This window comes from Poecile atricapillus, chromosome 2 (assembly GCF_030490865.1).
Source record: "Poecile atricapillus isolate bPoeAtr1 chromosome 2, bPoeAtr1.hap1, whole genome shotgun sequence".
Taxonomy (NCBI): Eukaryota; Metazoa; Chordata; class Aves; order Passeriformes; family Paridae; genus Poecile; species Poecile atricapillus.
In genome coordinates this window covers 153,312,604-153,331,833 of record NC_081250.1, presented here as the reverse complement: position 1 = coordinate 153,331,833, position 19,230 = coordinate 153,312,604, and the positions used below count along the sequence as shown (strand labels likewise).

At 49.8% G+C, this 19,230-nt stretch overlaps 2 protein-coding genes across 8 annotated transcripts in view; both read right to left on the bottom strand.

Moving 5' to 3' along the window:
* Positions 1 to 1,768, bottom strand: part of MROH1 (maestro heat like repeat family member 1) — a 141,286-nt gene extending 139,518 nt beyond the window's left edge. Inside the window, exons 1-2 of the mRNA XM_058830026.1 lie at positions 1,696 to 1,768; positions 730 to 893 (exon numbers count right to left, since the gene is read on the bottom strand). Coding sequence (XP_058686009.1) covers positions 730 to 731 — 2 coding nt within the window. The 5' untranslated portion in view covers positions 732 to 893; positions 1,696 to 1,768. The remainder of the gene's footprint in view (positions 1 to 729; positions 894 to 1,695) is intronic.
* A 5,586-nt stretch (positions 1,769 to 7,354) lies between these two features.
* HGH1 (HGH1 homolog) lies at positions 7,355 to 18,853 on the bottom strand. 7 transcript variants are annotated; one of them, XR_009276699.1, is made up of 8 exons: positions 18,319 to 18,853; positions 15,718 to 15,833; positions 12,603 to 12,701; positions 10,371 to 10,462; positions 9,411 to 9,533; positions 9,111 to 9,335; positions 8,838 to 8,854; positions 7,355 to 8,039 (listed from the first exon to the last, which is right to left on the bottom strand). XR_009276699.1 is itself a non-coding variant. In XM_058830105.1 (6 exons), exons 1-6 carry the CDS (start codon positions 18,828 to 18,830, stop codon positions 9,183 to 9,185), a joined length of 1,080 nt encoding a protein of 359 aa, XP_058686088.1. In that variant the 5' UTR covers positions 18,831 to 18,853; the 3' UTR covers positions 8,928 to 9,182. The 7 variants fall into 7 exon arrangements, 1 of the variants encoding a protein (XP_058686088.1); XR_009276698.1 differs by lacking the exons at positions 7,355 to 8,039; positions 8,838 to 8,854 and adding exons at positions 8,274 to 8,384; positions 8,418 to 8,588; XR_009276697.1 differs by lacking the exons at positions 7,355 to 8,039; positions 8,838 to 8,854 and adding exons at positions 8,601 to 8,704; positions 8,928 to 9,027.
* Positions 18,854 to 19,230: the final 377 nt, after the last annotated feature.

Here is a 19,230-nt window from a genome sequence, read left to right as displayed (position 1 = left end):
ATGGGAATAATCGGGAATTTAATGGGAATTCTGGGAATTAATTGGAAATTCTGATAATTCAATGGGAATTCTGGGAATTCAACGGGAATTTTCTGATCCTGGTGGGAATTCCATGGGAATTCTGGGAATTAATTAGAAATTCTGGGAATTCAATGGGAATTTTTGGATCCCAGTGGGAATGAAATGGGAATTTTGGGAATTTTCTGCTCCAGGGGAAGGAATTCCATGGGAATTCCGGGAATTTAATGGGAATAATGGGAATATTTGGGAATTCAATGGGAATTCTGGGAATAAAATGGGAATTCAATGGGAATTATGGGAATTCTCTGCTCCAGGGGCTGGAATTCCATGGGAATTTTGGGAATTAAGTGGGAATTCTGGGAATTTAATGGGAATATTTGGGAATTTAATGGGAATTCTGGGAATGAAATGGGAATTCGATGGGAATTCTCTGTTCCAGGGGCTGGAATTCCATGGGAATTTTGGGAATGAAATGGGAATTCTGGGAATTCCATGGGAATATTTGGGAATTTAATGGGAATTCTCTGCTCTGGGGGCAGGAATTCCATGGGAATTTTGGGAATTTAATGAGAATTTAATGGGAATTCCATGGGAATTTTGGGAATGAAATGGGAATTCTGGGAATTACATGGGAATTTTGGGAATTCGATGGGAATTTTGGGAATTCAATGGGAATTTTGGGAATGAAATGGGAATTCTGGGAATTACATGGGAATTTTGGGAATTCGATGGGAATTCCGAGCTGGAATCAATCCAGAAATTCCAATCCCAGCAGGAAAAACTCGGGAATCTCCGGAGCTTCCATGGGGAGAATCCGTCTTTATCCGGGTGGGAATCGCCTCATCCCGGGATTCCTTCTTTTCCCAAAGATCCTGAAAAACCGGGAAAAAATTCTGGGATCATTCCCCAAAAAAAAAAAATCAGGAAAAAAATTCCCGGGAATGCGAATCCCAACCCCTCCCCCCCCCTCTGGAATTCCAAAGCCGAGCTCCAGGGCCTTGTCCCAAATATTTGTCCCGAAAAAAGAAGCGGAGGAGGGAGGGAAGGGATTTTCCAGGCCATGGAAAAAAAAATCGGGAAGGAAAAAATTTGGGATTCGGGAAAAAAAATTAAAATAAAAAAAAAAAAGGGAATTTTTGGGTTTTTTTTTTAGGGATAATTCCATGCTGGGAATGACATTCCAGACTTTTCCAGGAGCTGATTCCAAAGGAATTATTCCCTGTCCTTGTCTCGAGGGCATTCCCGGCTCCGGGAGACGAGTTTGGGAATTTTGGGAAAAGATTCCAGAGGAAATTTGGGAATTTCCACCCCTCCCTCCCCCCCCCAAAAAAAAACCTCGGGGGTTTTCCCGATCCTTAAAAATTCCTTGCGGCGGGAGGGGTCTCGATCCTTCAAATTCCCGTTGCTGGGGGTTCCATCCCGAATTTTGGGGATTCCCGGTGGGAATTTTCCCTCCGGGAATGGGAAAAAAGGAGGGACAGGGAGGTCCTTGAAGGGGGGGGGGGAGGGGGGAGGTCCCGCCCAGGCCTCGGAAATTCCCGGGAATCTCCGGCAGCTCCCGCCGGGTCCCTTCTCCCTTCATCCTCCTCCTCCCGGATCCCAAATATTCCCGAATATTCCCGAATATTCCCGAATATTCCCAAATTTCCGAACCCCCCCCCCCCCTCAACTCACCGGGACCCGCCCGGAGCCGCTTCCGGGTGCGGAGGCCACGCCCCCTTTAAGACACGCCCCCTCGGTGACGTCACGGGGTGACCACGCCCCCTCGTGCTCTGATTGGCGGAGAGGGAAAGGGGCGGGGCTTGGGGTGTCACGCGCTGGTGGCGCCCCCTGGCGGGGCGGGAAAAGGTCCCGGGGTCCCCAAATTCCCGAAAATTCCAACCCGGGGATCCCAAATTCCCAAAAAATCCCTCCTGGGGTCCCCAAATTCCCAAAAATCCCAACCCGGGGTCCCCAAATTCCCAAAAATCCCCTCCCAGGGTCCCAAAATTCCCAAAAATCCCCTCCCAGGGTCCCCAAATTCCCAAAAAATCTCCCTCAGTGTCCCAAAATTCCCAAAAATCCCTCCTGGGGTCCCCAAATTCCCAAAAATCCCCTCCCAGGGTCCCAAAATTCCCAAAAATCCCAACCCGGGGCCCCCGAATTCCCAAAAATTCCAACCCGGGGTCCCCAAATTCCCAAAAAATCTCCCTCAGAGTCCCAAAATTCCCAAAAATCCCCTCCTGGTGTCCCCAAATTCCCAAAAAATCCCCTCCCGGGGCCCCCGAATTCCCAAAAATTCCAACCCGGGGTCCCCAAATTCCCAAAATTCCCCTCCTGGTGTCCCCAGATTCCCGAAAAATCCCATCCCTGGGTCCCCAAATTCCCAAAAATCCCCTCTCAGTGTCCCAAAATTTCCAAAAATCCCCTCCCGGGGCCCCCGAATTCCCAAAAATTCCAACCCGGGGTCCCCAAATTCCCAAAAAATCTCCCTCAGTGTCCCAAAATTCCCAAAAATCCCATCCCAGGGTCCCAAAATTTCCAAAAATCCCTCCCGGGGTCCCCGAATTCCCAAAAATTCCCCTCAGTGTCCCCAAATTCCAAAAAAATCCCTCCCACTGTCCCCAAATTCCCAAAAATCCGTCCCAGGGTCCCAAAATTCCCAAAAATCTCCCTCAGTGTCCCAAAATTCCCAAAAATCCCTCCCAGGGTCCCCAAATTCCCAAAAATTCAAACCCGGGGTCCCCAAATTCCCAAAAATCCCCTCCCAGGGTCCCAAAATTCCCAAAAATCCCCTCCCAGGGTCCCCAAATTCCAAAAAATCCCAACCCGGGGTCCCCAAATGTCCAAAAATTCCCTCCCAGGGTCCCCAGATTCCCAAAAAATCCCATCCCGGGGTCCCCAAATTCCCAAAATTCCCCTCCCGATGTCCCCAAATTCCCAAAAATCCCCTCCCAGGGTCCCAAAATTCCCAAAAATCCCTCCCGGGGTCCCAAAATTCCCAAAAAATCTCCCTCAGTGTCCCAGAATTCCCAAAAATCCCTCCCAGGGTCCCCAAATTCCCAAAAATCCTGTCCCGGTGTCCCCAAAATTCCCAAAAATCCCCTCCCGGGGTCCCCAAATTCCCAAAAATCCCCTCCCAGGGTCCCAAAATTCCCAAAAATCCCAACCCGGGGCCCCCGAATTCCCAAAAATTCCAACCCGGGGTCCCCAAATTCCCAAAAAATCTCCCTCAGTGTCCCAAAATTCCCAAAAATCCCCTCCTGGTGTCCCCAAATTCCCAAAAAATCCCCTCCCGGGGTCCCCGAATTCCCAAAAATTCCAACCCGGGGTCCCCAAATTCCCAAAAATTCCCTCCCAGGGTCCCAAAATTCCCAAAAATTCCCTCCCAGGGTCCCAAAATTCCCAAAAATTCCCCTCAGTGTCCCAAAATTCCCAAAAATTCCCCTCAGTGTCCCCAAATTCCCAAAAAATCCGTCCCGGGGTCCCCAAATTCTGCCTCAGTGTCCCCAAATCCTCCTCGATGTCCCCAAATTCGGTCCCGATGTCCCCAGATCCCCCCCAATGTCCCCAAATTCAGCCCAAAATCCCCCTCAGTGTCCCCAAATCCCAACCAGTGTCCCCAAATGTCCCCAAATCCCCCCCAATGTCCCCAAATTCAGCCCAAAATCCCCCTCAATGTCCCCAAAATCCCTCCTGATGTCCCCAAATTCCCCCCCGGTGTCCCCAAATTTGGTCTCATTGTCCCCAAATCCCCCCCACTGTCCCCAAATCCCTCCAGGTGTCCCCAAACTCGGTTCTGGTGTCCCCAAATCCTCCCCAGTGTCCCCAAATGTCCCCAAGTTCAGCCTCAATGTCCCCAAATGTCCCCCAATGTCCCCAAATCCTCTTCAATGTCCCCAAGTTCCCCTCCAATGTCCCCAAATTCTGCCTCAGTGTCCCCAAATCTCTCCTGATGTCCCCAAATTCCCAAAATTTCCCTCCTGATGTCCCCAAATCCCCCCAAACTCGGTTCTGGTGTCCCCAAATCCTCCTCAATGTCCCCAAATTTGGCCCTGATGTCCCCAAATCCCCCCCATTGTCCCCAAATTTGGCCCCATTGTCCCTAAATGTCCCCAAATTCCCCTCCTGGTGTCCCCAAATTTGGCCCCATTGTCCCCAAATTCCCAAAAATTCCCCTCCTGGTGTCCCCAAATGTCCCCAAATTCAGTCTCAATGTCCCCAAATGTCCCCCAATGTCCCCAAATTCCCCTCCTGGTGTCCCCAAATTCAGCCTCAGTGTCCCCAAATGTCCCCCAATGTCCCCAAATCCTCTTCAATGTCCCCAAGTCCCCCCCAGTGTCCCCAAATCCCCCCCAGTGTCCCCAAATTTGTCCCCAAATCCCCCTCCAATGTCCCCAAATCCCAACCAGTGTCCCCCAATGTCCCCAAATTCTGCCTCAGTGTCCCCAGATCCCCCCCAATGTCCCCAAATTCAGCCCAAAATCCCCCTCAGTGTCCCCAAAATCCCTCCTGGTGTCCCCAAATTTGGCCCAAATGTCCCCAAATCCCCCCCCCCCCAATGTCCCCAAATCTCTCCTGGTGTCCCCAAATTCCCAAAATTTCCCTCCTGATGTCCCCAAATCCCCCCAGACTCGGTTCTGGTGTCCCCAAATCCCCCCCAGTGTCCCCAAATGTCCCCAAGTTCAGCCTCAATGTCCCCAAATGTCCCCAAGTTCAGCCTCAATGTCCCCAAATGTCCCCCAATGTCCCCAAATCCTCCTCAGTGTCCCCAAATCTCTCCTGATGTCCCCAAATTCCCAAAATTTCCCTCCTGATGTCCCCAAATCCTCCTCAATGTCCCCAAATTTGCCCCTGATGTCCCCAAATTCCCCTCCTGGTGTCCCCAAATTCCCAAAAATTCCCTCCTGGTGTCCCCAAATCCCCCCAAACTCGGTTCTGGTGTCCCCAAATCTCCTCAATGCCCCCAAATTCCCCTCCTGGTGTCCCCAAATGTCCCCAAATTCAGCCTCAGTGTCCTCAAATGTCCCCCAATGTCCCCAAATCCTCTTCAATGTCCCCAAGTCCCCCCCAGTGTCCCCAAATCCCCCCCAGTGTCCCCAAATTTGTCCCTAAATCCCCCTCCAATGTCCCCAAATCCCAACCAGTGTCCCCCAATGTCCCCAAATTCTGACTCAGTGTCCCCAGATCCCCCCCCAATGTCCCCAAATTCAGCCCAAAATCCCCCTCAGTGTCCCCAGATCCCCCCCAATGTCCCCAAATTCAGCCCAAAATCCCCCTCAGTGTCCCCAAAATCCCTCCCGATGTCCCCAAATTTGGCCCAAATGTCCCCAAATCCCCCCCCAATGTCCCCAAATCTCTCCTGGTGTCCCCAAATTCCCAAAATTTCCCTCCTGATGTCCCCAAATCCCCCCAAACTCGGTTCTGGTGTCCCCAAATCCTCCTCAATGTCCCCAAATGTCCCCAAATTCTGCCTCAGTGTCCCCAAATCCCCTCCTGGTGTCCCCAAATTTAAGCCCATTGTCCCCAAATTCTGCCTCGATGTCCCCAAATCCCCCTCATTGTCCCCAAATTCAGCCCAAATTCCCCTCCCAGTGTCCCCCAATGACCCCAAATTCTCCTCAATGTCCCCAAATTTGGTCCTGATGTCCCCAAATCCCACCCAATGTCCCCAAATTTGGTTCTGGTGTCCCCAAACCCCCCCCAGTGTCCCCAAATCCCCCCCAGTGTCCCCAATGTCCCCCCCAGTGTCCCCAATGTCCCCCCGTGTCCCCAAAGCCCCCCCAGTGTCCCCAAATTCTCCTCAGTGTCCCCAAATTCTGCCTCAGTGTCCCCAAATCCCCCCCAGTGTCCCCAATGTCCCCCCCGGTGTCCCCAACCCCCCCCAGTGTCCCCAATGTCCCCCAGTGTCCCCAAACCCCCCCAGTGTCCCCAATGTCCCCCAGTGTCCCCAAACCCCCCCAGTGTCCCCAAACCCCCCCAGTGTCCCCCAGTGTCCCCCCCGATGTCCCCAAAGCTCTCGGTTGTCCCCAGCCCTGAGGAGGCCACTCCGGATTTGGGGTGAAATCCTTTAATTGGTCACCTTGGGGACACCACGGTGGCTTTTGGGGACATCCCATGGACACCACGGTGGCTTCTGGGGACATCCCAGGGACACCACGGTGGCTCCTCAAGGACATCCCAGGGACACCACGGTGGCTTTTGGGGACATCCCATGGACACCACGGTGGCTCCTCAAGGACATCCCAGGGACACCAGGGTGGCTTCTGGGGACATCTCATTGTCACCCTAGACGCACCTCAAGGACATCTCATGGGCACCACGGTGGCTTTGGGGGACATCCCATGGACACCATAGCAGATCCTCAGGAACATCTCATTGTCACCTTGGTGGCTCCTCAAGGACACCCCATGGACACCACGGTGGCTTTTGAGGACATCTCATTGTCACCATGGTGGCTCCTCAAGGACACCCCATTGTCACTGTGATGGACCCTCAAAAACTCCTCACTGTCACCACGGTGGACCCTCAAAAACCTCTCATTGTCACCTTGGTGGACCCTCAGGAACATCCCATTGTCACCATGAAGGACCCTTGGGGACATCCCAAGGACACCACGGTGGCTCCTCAGGGACATCCCATGGACACCACGGTGGCTTCTGGGGACATCCCAGGGACACCACGGTGGCTCCTCAGGGACATCTCATGGACACCACGGTGGCTTTTGGGGACATCCCAGGGACACCACGGTGGCTTCTGGGGACACCCCATGGACACCACGGTGGCTTCTGGGGACATCCCTGGGACACCACGGTGGCTTCTGGGGACATCCCATGGACACCACGGTGGCTTCTGGGGACATCCCAGGGACACCACGGTGGCTTCTGGGGACATCCCAGGGACACCACGGTGGCTCCTCAGGGACATCCCAGGGACACCACGGTGGCTTCTGGGGACATCCCATGGACACCACGGTGGCTTTTGGGGACATCTCATTGTCACCATGGTGGCTTCTCAAGGACACCCCATTGTCACCGTGATGGACCCTCAAAAACTCCCCACTGTCACCATGGTGGACCCTCAGGAACCTCTCATTGTCACCTTGGTGGACCCTTGGGGACATCCCATGGACACCTTGGTGACTCCTCATGAACCTCCCATTGTCTCCAAGATGGTTCCTGAAGGACATCCCATTGTCACCATGGTGGACCCTCAGAAATCTCTCATTGTCACCATGAAGAACCCTTGGGGACATCCCATGGACACCTTGGTGGACCCTCAGGAACCTCTCATTGTCACCATGGTGGACCCTCAAGGACACCCCATTGTCACCATGGTGGACCCTCAGGAACACCCCATTGTCACCATGAAGGACCCTTGGGGACATCCCATGGACACCGGGGTGGCTTTTGGGGACATCTCATTGTCGCCATGATGGTTCCTCAAGAACATCTCATTGTCACCACGGTGGACCTTCAGGAACATCTCATTGTCCCCAAGATGGCTCCTTGAGGACACCCCATCGTCACCATGAAGAACCCTTGGGGACATCCCGTTGTCACCATGAACAACCTTTAGGACCACCCCATTGTCACCGTGGTGGCTTTTAGTGCCACCACCCCATTGTCACCACGATGGACCCTCAGGAACATCTCATTGTCACCATGAAAGACCTTCAGAACCACCCCATTGTCACCCTGGTGGCTTTTGGTGGCTCCATTGTCCCCAAGAACATCCCATTGTCTCCATGGTGGCTTTTAGTGGCCCCATGGTCTCCAAGAACATCCCATGGTCCCCGTGGTGGCTTTTGATGGCCCCATGGTCCCCAAAAACATCCCATGGTCACCCTGGTGGCTTTTGGTGGCCCCATTGTCCCCAAGTACACCCCATTGTCCCCGTGGTGGCTTTTGGTCGCCCCATTGTCCCCAAGGCCATCCCATGGTCACCATGAAGGACCTTCAGGACCACACCATTGTCCCCGTGGTGCTTTTTGGTGGCCCCAAGGTCTCCAAGGCCATCCCATTGTCCCCATGGTGGCTCTTGGTGGCCCCATGGTCCCCAAGAACATCCTATGGTCACCCTGGTGGTTTTTGGTGGCCCCATGGTCTCCAAGGACATCCCATGGTCCCCGTGGTGGCTTTTGGTGGCCCCAAGGTCTCCAAGGACACCCCATTGTCCCCGTGGTGGCTTTTGGTGGCCCCATTGTCCCCAAGGACATCCCATGGTCACCATGAAGGACCTTCAGAACTATCCCATGGTCACCCTGGTGGCTTTTGGTGGCCCCATTGTCCCCAAGGACATCCCATGGTCACCATGAAGGACCTTCAGGACCATCCCATGGTCCCCATGGTGGCTGTTGGTGGCCCCATGGTCCCCAAGAACATCTCACTGTCACCATGAAGAACCTTCAGGACCACCCCATGGTCCCCGTGGTGGCTCTTGGTGGCCCCATTGTCCCCAAGAACATCCCATGGTCACCATGAAGAACCTTCAGGACCACCCCATTGTCCCCGTGGTGGTTTTTGGTGGCCCCAAGGTCTCCAAGGCCATCCCATTGTCCCCATGGTGGCTCTTGGTGGCCCCAAGGTCTCCAAGGCCATCCCATGGTCACCATGGTGGCTTTTGGTGGCCCCATGGTCCCCAAGAACATCCCATGGTCACCATGAAGGACCTTCAGGACCATCCCATGGTCCCCGTGGTGGCTCTTGGTGGCCCCAAGGTCTCCAAGGCCATCCCATGGTCATCCTGGTGGCTTTTGGTGGCCCCATTGTCCCCAAGGACATCCCATGGTCACCATGAAGGACCTTCAGAACCATCCCATGGTCCCCGTGGTGACTTTTGGTGGCCCCATGGTCTCCAAGGCCATCCCATGGTCACCCTGGTGGCTCTTGGTGGCCCCAAGGTCTCCCAGGCCATCCCATGGTCACCCTGGTGGCCCCATTGTCTCCAAGAACATCCCATGGTCACCATGAAGGACCTTCAGGACCATCCCATGGTCCCCGTGGTGGCTTTTGGTGGCCCCATGGTCTCCAAGAACATCCCATTGTCTCCATGGTGGCTCTTGGTGGCCCCATTGTCCCCAAGGACATCCCATGGTCACCATGAAGGACCTTCAGGACCATCCCATGGTCCCCGTGGTGGCTCTTGGTGGCCCCATTGTCCCCTCCGGCGCCGTTCCGACGTCACCTCGACGTCTCCTCCTCTTCCCGTTCCCGTTCCTTCCTCCTCCTCTCCTCCTCCTCATCCTCCTCCTTGAACCTCCTCTCCAGCTCCTCAGGAATTGTCACCTCCAGGAGGTTCTCCATGCCCTCCTCGGGCTCGTCCGCGATCAGCACCTACGGAATTCCCGCCAAAATCCCAAATTCCCAGAATTCCCGGAATTCCCGGAATTCCCAGAATTCCCAGCTCACCTCAATGAGCTTCTGGCAGGCGCTGAGGACCTCGGGGTTCTTCTCCTGCTGGTGGAGCTCACGGAGAACCAGGTAGGAACCGTTGGACCTCAGGTGGGACCGCCCGGCTTTGGTGGCCGAGAGCTGGGAAAATTCAGGAATTTTGGGAATTTTGGGAATTTTTGGTGGGAATCAGAATCTGGAATTTTTTGGGATGTCCCAAGAAGAGGAAGGGTTTTGTGGTGGGTGGTGGAACGTGGAGAAGTTCTCCTGGAATCGCAGGAGATGGGGATGGAGAACGGGATTTGGGATGGAATGGGTGGAATTCCTCCAAGGATCCCAAAATTCCTTAAAAAATCCCAAAATTCCTCAGGGAATTCCCAAAATTCCTCCAGGAACTCCCTAAATTCCTCAAAAAATCCCAAAATTCCCAAAATTCCTCCCAAAAATCCCTGAATTCCTCAAAAAAACCCCAAAATTCCTCCCAAAATTCCCAAAATTCCTCAAAAAAATCCCAAAATTCCTCCCAAATTCCCAAAATTCCTCAGAAAAGCCCAAAATTCCTCCCCAAATTCCCAAAATTCCTCAAAAAAATTCCCAAAATTCCTCAAAAAAAATCCCAAAATTCCTCAAAAAATTCCCAAAATGCCCCCCAAAAATCCCCAAATTCCTCTCAAAATTCCCAAAGTTCCTCCCAAAATTCCAAAAAAATCCCAAACAATCCCAAAATTCCCAGAATTCCTCCCAAAATCCACAAAATTCCTCAAAAAATTCCCAAAATTCCTCAGAAAGTCCCAAAATTCCTGAAAAAATTCACAAAATTCCTCAAAAAAACCCCAAAATTCCTCCCAAAATTCCAAAAATTCCTCAAAAAATTCCCAAAAATTCTCAAAAAATCCCAAAATTCCTCCCAAATTCCCAAAATTCCCAAAAAATTCCTTTTCCCACCAAAACTTTTCCCAAAAATCCCCGAATCCCCACCAGCATCAGCGTTTCCAGGAGCATTTTCCGGATCTCCGGATCCTCTTCCCGGCGATGCTCCGGAGGCAGGAACTGCAAATCCACGGGAAGCTCTGCAATTCCAAAGGGAAAGTCAGGAAATCTGGGAATCTTCCCAAAAAAATTCCCAAAGAATGTCAGGAAATCTGGGAATGTTCCCAAAAAAATCCCAAAAAATCTGGGAATAGTCTCAAAAAATTCCCAAAAATTCCCAAAAAATCTGGGAATATTCTCAGAAAAATCCCAAAAATTCCCAAAAAATCTGGGAATGTTCCCAAAAAATTCCCAAAAAGTCTCAGGAAATCTGGGAATGTTCCCAAAAAACTTCAGGAAATCTGGGAATGTTCCCAAAAAAATCCCAAAAATTCCCCAAAAATCTGGGAATGTTCCCAAAAAAATCCCAAAAAAACTCAGGAAATTCAGGAATATTCCCAAAAAAGTCCCAAAAATTCCCAAAAAATCTGGGAATGTTCCCAGAAAATTCCCAAAAAATCTCAGGAAATCTGGGAATATTCCCAAAAAACCTCAAAAAATCTGGAAATATTCCCAAAAAATTCCCAAAAATTCCCAAAAAATCTGGGAATGTTCCCAAAAAATTCCCAAAAAGTCTCAGGAAATCTGGGAATGTTCCCAAAAAATTCCCAAAAATTCCCAAAAAATCTGGGAATGTTCCCAAAAAATTCCCAAAAATTCCCAGGAAATCTGGGAATGTTCCCAAAAAATTCCCAAAAAATCTCAGGAAATCTGGGAATGTTCCCAAAAAATTCCCAAAAAACTTCAGGAAATCTGAGAATATTCCCAAAAATCTCATTAAATCCAGAAATATTCCCAAAAAACCCTAAGAAATCTGGGAATGTTCCCAAAAAAGTCACAAAAAATCTGGGAATATTCTCAAAAAATTCCCAAAAATTCTCAAAAAAATCTGGGAATGTTCCCAAAAAATTCCCAAAAAGTCTCAGGAAATCTGGGAATCTTCCCAAAAAATTCCCAAAAAATCTCAGGAAATCTGGGAATATTCTGAAAAAATTCCCAAAAAATCTGGGAATATTCTCAAAAAATTCCCAAACCCCAAAAAATTCCCAAAAACCTCAGGAAATCTGGGAATATTCCCAAAAAACCTCAGGAAATCTGGGAATGTTCCCAAAAAAATCCTAAAAAACTTCAGAAAATCTGGGAATGTTCCCAAAAAATTCCCAAAAAGTCTCAGGAAATCTGGGAATGTTCCCAAAAAAATCCCAAAAAATCTGGGAATATTCTCAAAAAATTCCCAAAAATTCCCCAAAAATCTGGGAATGTTCCCAAAAAATTCCCAAAAAACTTCAGGAAATCTGGGAATATTCTCAAAAACCTCATTAAATCCAGGAATATTCCCAAAAAACCTCAAGAAATCTGGGAATGTTCCCAAAAATTCCCAAAAACATCAGGAAATCTGAGAATATTCCCAAAAAAATCCCAAACCCCAAAAAATTCCCAAAAAACCTCAAGAAACTTGGGAATATTCCCAAAAACCTCAAGAAATCCAGGAATATTCCCAAAAAATCTCAAGAAATCTGGGAATGTTCCCAAAATTTCCCAAAAACCTCAAGAAATCTGAGAAAATTCCCCAAAAATTCCCAAAAAACCTCAGGAAATCCAGGAATATTTCAAAAAAATTCCCAAAAAACTTGAAATCTGAGAATATTCCCAAAAATCTCATTAAGTCCAGGAATATTCCCAAAAAACCCTAAGAAATCTGGGAATGTTCCCAAAAATTCCCAAAAACCGCAGGAAATCTGGGAATATTCCCAAAAACCTCAAGAAATCCAGAAAAATTCCCTAAAAGTTCCCAAAAACCCTCAAAAAATCCGAGAATATTCCCAAAAAATTCCCCAAAAATCTCAAGAAACTCTGGAAAATTCCCAAAAAAAAAATTCCCAAAAAATTCCCAAAAAACCTCAAAAAATCCTGGAAAATTCCCAAAAAATTCCCAAATAAACCCTCAAAAAATCCTGGAAAATTCCCAAAAAATTCCAAAAAAACCTCAAAAAATCCAGGAAAATTCCCAAAAAATTCCCAAAAAAACCCTCAAAAAATCCAGGAAAATTCCCAAAAAACCTCAAAAAATCCTGGAAAATTCCCAAAAAATTCCCCAAAAATTCCCCAAAAAAACCTCAAAAAATCCTGGAAAATTCCCAAAAAATTCCCAAAAATTCCCAATCCCGATTTTCCACTCACGTTCCGTCTCTTCCGGAGGCAATTCCTGGGATGCGGCGAGCGGGAGCAGCAGGAACGGGAGCGCGTCAACCTCGGAGCTCAGCAGCCACTCGTGGTGCTCTGGGAATTCCAGGAAAAAAAAATCCGGGATTGGATCCTAAAAACTCCCTGGAATTCCCAGAGTTTGGGAAAAGGGTTTGGAAATGGGATTTTCCTGGGAATTCTGGGAATTCCTGAAGTTCTGGAAGGGTTTGGAGCCGAGATTTTCCCAAGAATTCCCAGATTTTGGGAAGGGTCTGGAGCGGGGATTTTCCCAGGAATTCCAGGAATTCCTGGATTTTCAGAAGAGTTTGGAATTCCCAGGGTTTGGGAAGAGTTTGAAGCTGAAATTTTCCTGGAATTTTCCTGGGAATTCCCAGAGTTTGGGAAGGTTTGGAGCTGAGATTTTCCCAGGAATTCTGGGAATTCCCAGAGTCCTGGAAGGGTTTGGAACGGGGATTTTCCCGGGAATTCCCAGATTTTGGGAAGGGTTTGGAATTCCCAGACTTTGGGAAGAGTTTGGAGCTGGAATTTTCTTGAAAATTCCCAGATTTTAGGAAAGGTTTGGAACTGAGATTTTCCTGGGAATTCTGAGATTCTGGGAAGGGTTTGGAATTCCCAGAGTTTGGGAAAGGTTTGGACCTGGAATTTTCCTGGGAATTCTGGGAATTCCTGAAGTTCTGGAAGGGTTTGGAAATGAGATTTTCCCAAGAATTCCCAGATTTTGGGAAGGGTTTGGAGATGAAATTTTCCTGAGAATTCCCAGACTTTGGGAAGGTTTGGAGCTGAGATTTTCCAGGAATTCTGGGAATTCCCAAAGCTCTAGAAGGGTTTGGAACTGAGATTTTCCTGGGAATTCTGAGATTCTGAGAAGGGTTTGGAATTCCCAGAGTTTGGAAAAAGTTTGGAAATGGAATTTTCCCAGGAATTCCCAGAATTCCCAGATTTTGGGAAGAGTTTGGAGCTGAGATTTTCCTTGGAATTCCAGGAATTCCTGGATTTTCAGAAGGGCTTGGAATTCCCAGAGTTTGGGAAGGTTTGGAGCTGAGATTTTCCTGGGAATTCCCAAATTTAGGAAGGGTTTGGAATTCCCAGAGTCTGGGAAAGGTTTGGAGATGGAATTTTCCTGGGAATTCCCAGAATTCCCAAATTTCAGGAAGGGTTTGGAGCTGAGATTTTCCTTGGAATTCCAGGAATTCCTGGATTTTCAGAAGGGCTTGGAATTCCCAGACTTTGGGAAAGGTTTGGAGCTGGAATTTTCCCAGCAATTCCCAAATTTTGGGAAGGGTCTGGAGCTGAGATTTTCCTGGGAATTCTGGGAATTCCTGGATTTCCAGAAGGGTTTGGAATTCCCAGACTTTGGGAAGGTTTGGAGCTGGAATTTTCCCGTCAATCCCCACAATTCCAGAAACAGCCGGAAAAATGGGAATTCCAGGAATTCTGGGAATTCCCAGCACTGCAAACACCCAACCCCACCCTCAAATCCCCATTTTCCCACCCCAAAATTCCAGGAATTCCCAACCCAAAATTCCCATTTTCCCCCCCCCAAAATTCCAGGAATTCCCACCCAAAAATTCCAGAAATTCCCACCTCAAAATTCCCATTTCCCCACCCCAAAATTCCCATTTTTCCACCTCAAAATTTCCAGAAATTCCCACCCCAAAATTCCCATTTTCCACCCAAAAATTCCAGGAGTTCCCACCTTAAAATTCCCATTTTTTTCCCAAAATTCCCATTTTCCCACCCAAAATTCCCATTTCTCCCCCCAAAATTCCCACTTTTCCACCCCTAAAATTCCCATTTCCCACTCCAAAATTCCCATTTTCCCACCCCAAAATTCCAGAAATTCCCACCCCAAAATTCCCATTTTCCCACCCAAAAATTCCAGGAATTCCCACCTTAAAATTCCCATTTCCCCCCCCAAAATTCCCATTTTCCCACCCTAAAATTCCCATTTTCCCACCCAAAAATTCCAGAAATTCCCACCTCAAAATTCCCATTTTCCCCCCTAAAAATTCCCATTTTTTCCCCAAAATTCCCATTTTCCCACCTTAAAATTCCCATTTCCCCCCCCAAAATTCCCATTTCCCCACCTTAAAATTCCCATTTTCCCATCCCAAAATTCCAGGAATTCCTACCCCTAAATTCCCATTTTCCCACCCTAAAATTCCCATTTTTCCACCTCAAAATTCCTATTTTCCCACCCCAAAATTTCCAGAAATTCCCACCCCAAAATTCCCATTTTCCACCCAAAAATTCCAGGAGTTCCCACCTTAAAATTCCCATTTTCCCACCCAAAATTCCCATTTTCCACCCTAAAATTCCAGGAATTCCCACTCCAAAATTCCCATTTTCCCACCTTAAAATTCCAGAAATTCCCACCTCAAAATTCCCATTTCCCCACCCCAAAATTCCCATTTCCCCACCCAAAAATTCCCATTTTCCCACCCAAAATTCCCATTTCTCCCCCCAAAATTCCCATTTTTCCACCCCTAAAATTCCCATTTCCCACTCCAAAATTCCCATTTTCCCACCCCAAAATTCCAGAAATTACCACCTCAAAATTCCCATTTTCCCACCAAAAAATTCCAGGAGTTCCCACCTTAAAATTCCCATTTTTTTCCCAAAATTCCCATTTTCCCACCCCAAAATTCCCATTTTCCCACCCAAAAATTCCCATTTTCCCACCCCAAAATTTCCAGAAATTCCCACCCAAAAATTCCAGGAATTCCCACCCCAAAATTCCCATTTTCCACCGAAAAATTTCAGGAGTTCCCACCTTAAAATTCCCATTTCCACCCCCAAAATTCCCATTTTCCCCCCCCAAAATTCCCATTTTCCCACCCCAAAATTTCCAGAAATTCCCACCCCAAAATTCCCATTTTCCACCCAAAAATTCCAGGAGTTCCCACCTTAAAATTCCCATTTTTTTCCCAAAATTCCCATTTTCCCCCCCCCAAATTCCCATTTTCCCCCCTAAAATTCCCCTTTTTCCCCGTTACCCCTCCCCCAATCCCGTTTTCCCATGAATTCTCCCCCTCTGGAATTCCAGGGTTCCGTTCCCGCGCTCATTCCCGGTTTTTTTCCGGGAATTCACCGTGTTGGAAGCAGCAGTTCCGCAGGGCTCCGGCCGCTCCTCGCCGCAGCTCCGCGCGTTCCGGGTCCCTCAGCAGCTCCAGGATCCGTCTCACCGCGCGCCTGGGATGATTCCCGCTGCAATTCCCGCTTTTCCGGGACTTATTCCCGGATTTTCCCGCATTCCCAAGGGAATTTTCTCTTATTTTCCCTGCTTTTTTTTCCCTTTTCCTGCTTTTCCTTTTCCTGTTTTCTCCTTCCCTTTCTTTCCCTCCCTTTTTTCCCACTGGAATCCATTTCCCCTCCCTTCCTTTTTCCCTTCCCTCTCCCCTCTTTTCCCCTTTTCCCCTTTTTTCCTTTTCCTTTCTCTTCTCTTTAACTTTCCCTTTTCTTCTTTCCCCTCCCCTTTTCTCTCGCCTCTCCCCCTTCTCCTTTTCCTCTTCCCTTTTCCCCTTCCCCCTTTCTCCTTCCCTTTCCCCCCTTCCTTTTCCCCCTTTCCCTTTCCCCTTTTCCCCTTTCCCTTTCCCCCCTTCCTTTTCCCCCTTTCCCTTTCCCCTTTTTCCCCTTTCCCTTTCCTCCCCCCTTCCCCTTTTTCAGTCCCATTCTCCTTTTCCTTCTTTCTCCTTTTTTTTCCCTCTTTTCTCTTTTTTTTCCATTTTCTCCCTTATTTTTTTCTTTTTCCCCCTTCCCTTTTCCTCCCTTCCCTTTTACTCTTTCTCCTCCCCCCTTTCCTTTTCCCCTTTTCCTCTTCCCTCCCCCTTTCCCTTTTCCTTTCCCTTTTCCTCCCCCTTCTCCCTTCCACTTTTCCCTTTTCCTCCTCATTCCCCCCTTTCCCTTTACCCCATTTCCCCTCATTCCCCCTTCATTTCCCCCTTCATTTTCCCCATTTCCCCTCATTTCCCCCTCCATTTCCTCACATTTCCCCTTCATTTCCCCATTTCCCTCTTCATTTCCCCTTCATTTCTCATTTTCCCCCCTCCATTTCCCTCATTTCCCCCTTGATTCCCCCATTTCCCCTCATTCCCCCCCTCATTTCCCCCATTTTCCCTCTCATTTTTCCCCTTCATTTCCTTTCATTTCCCCCCTTCATTTCCCCCATTTCCCCCTTCATTTTCCCCTTCATTTCTTATTTCCCCTCATTTCCCCCCTTCATTTTTCATTTCCCTTCATTTCCCCTCATTTTCCCCCTCATTTCCCCCTTCATTTCTCTTCATTTCCTCCATTTTTATTCCCTTCATTTCTTTTTTATTCCCTTCATTTCCCCCCATTTTCCCTCTTCATTTCCCCCTTTCCCCCTCCATTTCCTCCCTTCATTTCCCTCATTTCCCCTCCTCATTTCCCCTTCATTTCCCCCATTTCCCCTCTCATTTTCCCCTTCATTTCCATAATTTTCCCCCTCATTTCCCCTTCATTTCCCCCCATTTCCCCTCTCATTTTTCCCTTCATTTCCCTCATTTCCCCCTCCATTTCCCCCTCATTTCCCCTTCATTCCCCCTTCATTTCCCCCATTTCCCCTTAATTTCCTCTCATTTCCCCCCATTTACCCTCTCATTTTTGCCTTCATTTCCCTCATTTCCCCCCTTCATTCCCCCCCTTCATTTCTCATTTCCCCCTCTTAATTTCCCCCCTCATTTCCCTTCATTTCTCCCTCTTAATTTCCCCCATTTTCCCTCATCTCCCCTCCATTTCCCCCATTTCCCCCTTCATTTCCCCTCATTTCCCCCATTTCTTCCCATTTCCCTTCATTTCCCCCTTCATTTCCTCTCATTTTTCCCCTTCATCTCCCCCCTCATTTCTCCTTCATTCCCCCTCCATTTCCCCTCATTTCTCCCCTCATTTCCTCATTCCCCCTTCATTTCCCCCATTTTTCCCCTTCATTCCCCCTTCATTTCCCCCATTTCCCCCCTTAATTCCCCCCATTTTCCCCCTTCATTTCCCCATTTCCCCCCCTAATTCCCCCTCATCTCCCCTCAGTTCCCTCATTTCCCCCCTCATTTCCCCCATTTCTCCCCATTTCCCTTCATTTCCTCTCATTTTTCCCCTTCATCTCCCCCCTCATTTCTCCTTCATTTCCCCTCATTTCCCCCCTTCATTTCCCATTTCCCCTCCATTCTCCTCATTTCCCTCCATTTCCCCTCATTTTCCCCCTTCATTTCCCCCATTTTCCCCCCTCATTCCCCCCCTTCATTTCCCCTCATTCCCCCCTTAATTCCCCCCATTTCCCCTCATTTCCCTCATTTCCCCCATTTCTCCCCATTTCCCTTCATTTTCTCCTTCATTTCCTCTCATTTTTCCCCTTCATCTCCCCCCTCATTTCCCCTCCATTCTCCTCATTTCCCTCCATTTCCCCTCCTTTCCCCCCTTCATTTCCCTCATTTTCCCCCCTCATTCCCCCCCTTCATTTCCCCTCATTTCCCCCCTTAATTCCCCCCATTTCCCCTCATCTCCCCTCAGTTCCCTCATTTCCCCCTTCATTTCCTCTCATTTTTCCCCTTCATCTCCCCCTTCATTTCCCTTCATTTCCCCCCTTCATTTCCCCCATTTTCCCCCCTCATTTCCCCTCATTTCCCCCCTTTCATTCCCCTCATTTCCCCCTCATTTCCCCTTTATTTCCCCCTCTCACCCTGATCTCTCCATCAGCATCTCCCTTCCCATCCTGTCCCGGCTCAGGTTCCAGAGCAGCGCCCCGAGTTCCTCCGGCGGCGGCTCCGCGCTCAGGGCCGGCAGCAGCGCCTGAGCTCCGGCTCCCAGCGCCCTCAGCACGGCCGGCCCCGCTCCGGGAGCCCGGCACAGATTGGCCAAAACCCCGCAGGCCCCTCCGGAGCTCGCCAGCAGCGGCACCAGAGAAGGGAGCGCGGCCAGGAGCGGCTCCAGCGCCGCGGCCTCGGAGGACGCGTTCACCAAAGCGCCCAAAGCGGCCTCGCATCCACGCGAGGCCGAGGCTGCCAAGGCCGCTAAGGCCTCGGGGTGTCCCGCCAGCATCGCCCGGCCCGAGGCGCTGCCGGAAAGGGCCAGAGCGGCTTCGGCCGCGGCGGGAGCGGCGGGGGAGGACGGGGAGAGCAGCGCCGTCAGCTCCGACAGAGCCGCGGCCGCCGCCGCCTCCTCGCTCTTGGGCTCCGCCATCGTCTCCGCCATTATGGCCGCGCTGGGGTGATTGATCGGTGTAACAGCCAATCAGGGGAGATTGATAGGTGAAACAGCCAATCAGCGCCGCGGAAAAAGCGGATGGGCGGTGAATCAGCCAATGGGATGCGGGCTTGCTGGCGGAAAGGGCGGGATTAAGGAAGAAAGAGGTTGTGGGAAGGAAGGTTGTACGGAAAAACGCCGTACGGACACACGGACAGGACCGCGGCCGAACCAAGGTTTATTTAACCACGGAAGCTCAGAAAGCGCCGCTGTCATCCCGGTTACGGCCGCCCGCGGGGTTTCGCCGGGCAGAGTTGGCTCCCTCACGGCCGCCGCCATGGCGGGATCAACATGGCGGTGTCGCTTGGTAACCGCTCTGATTGACGGTTCAAGAACCAATCAGCGACGA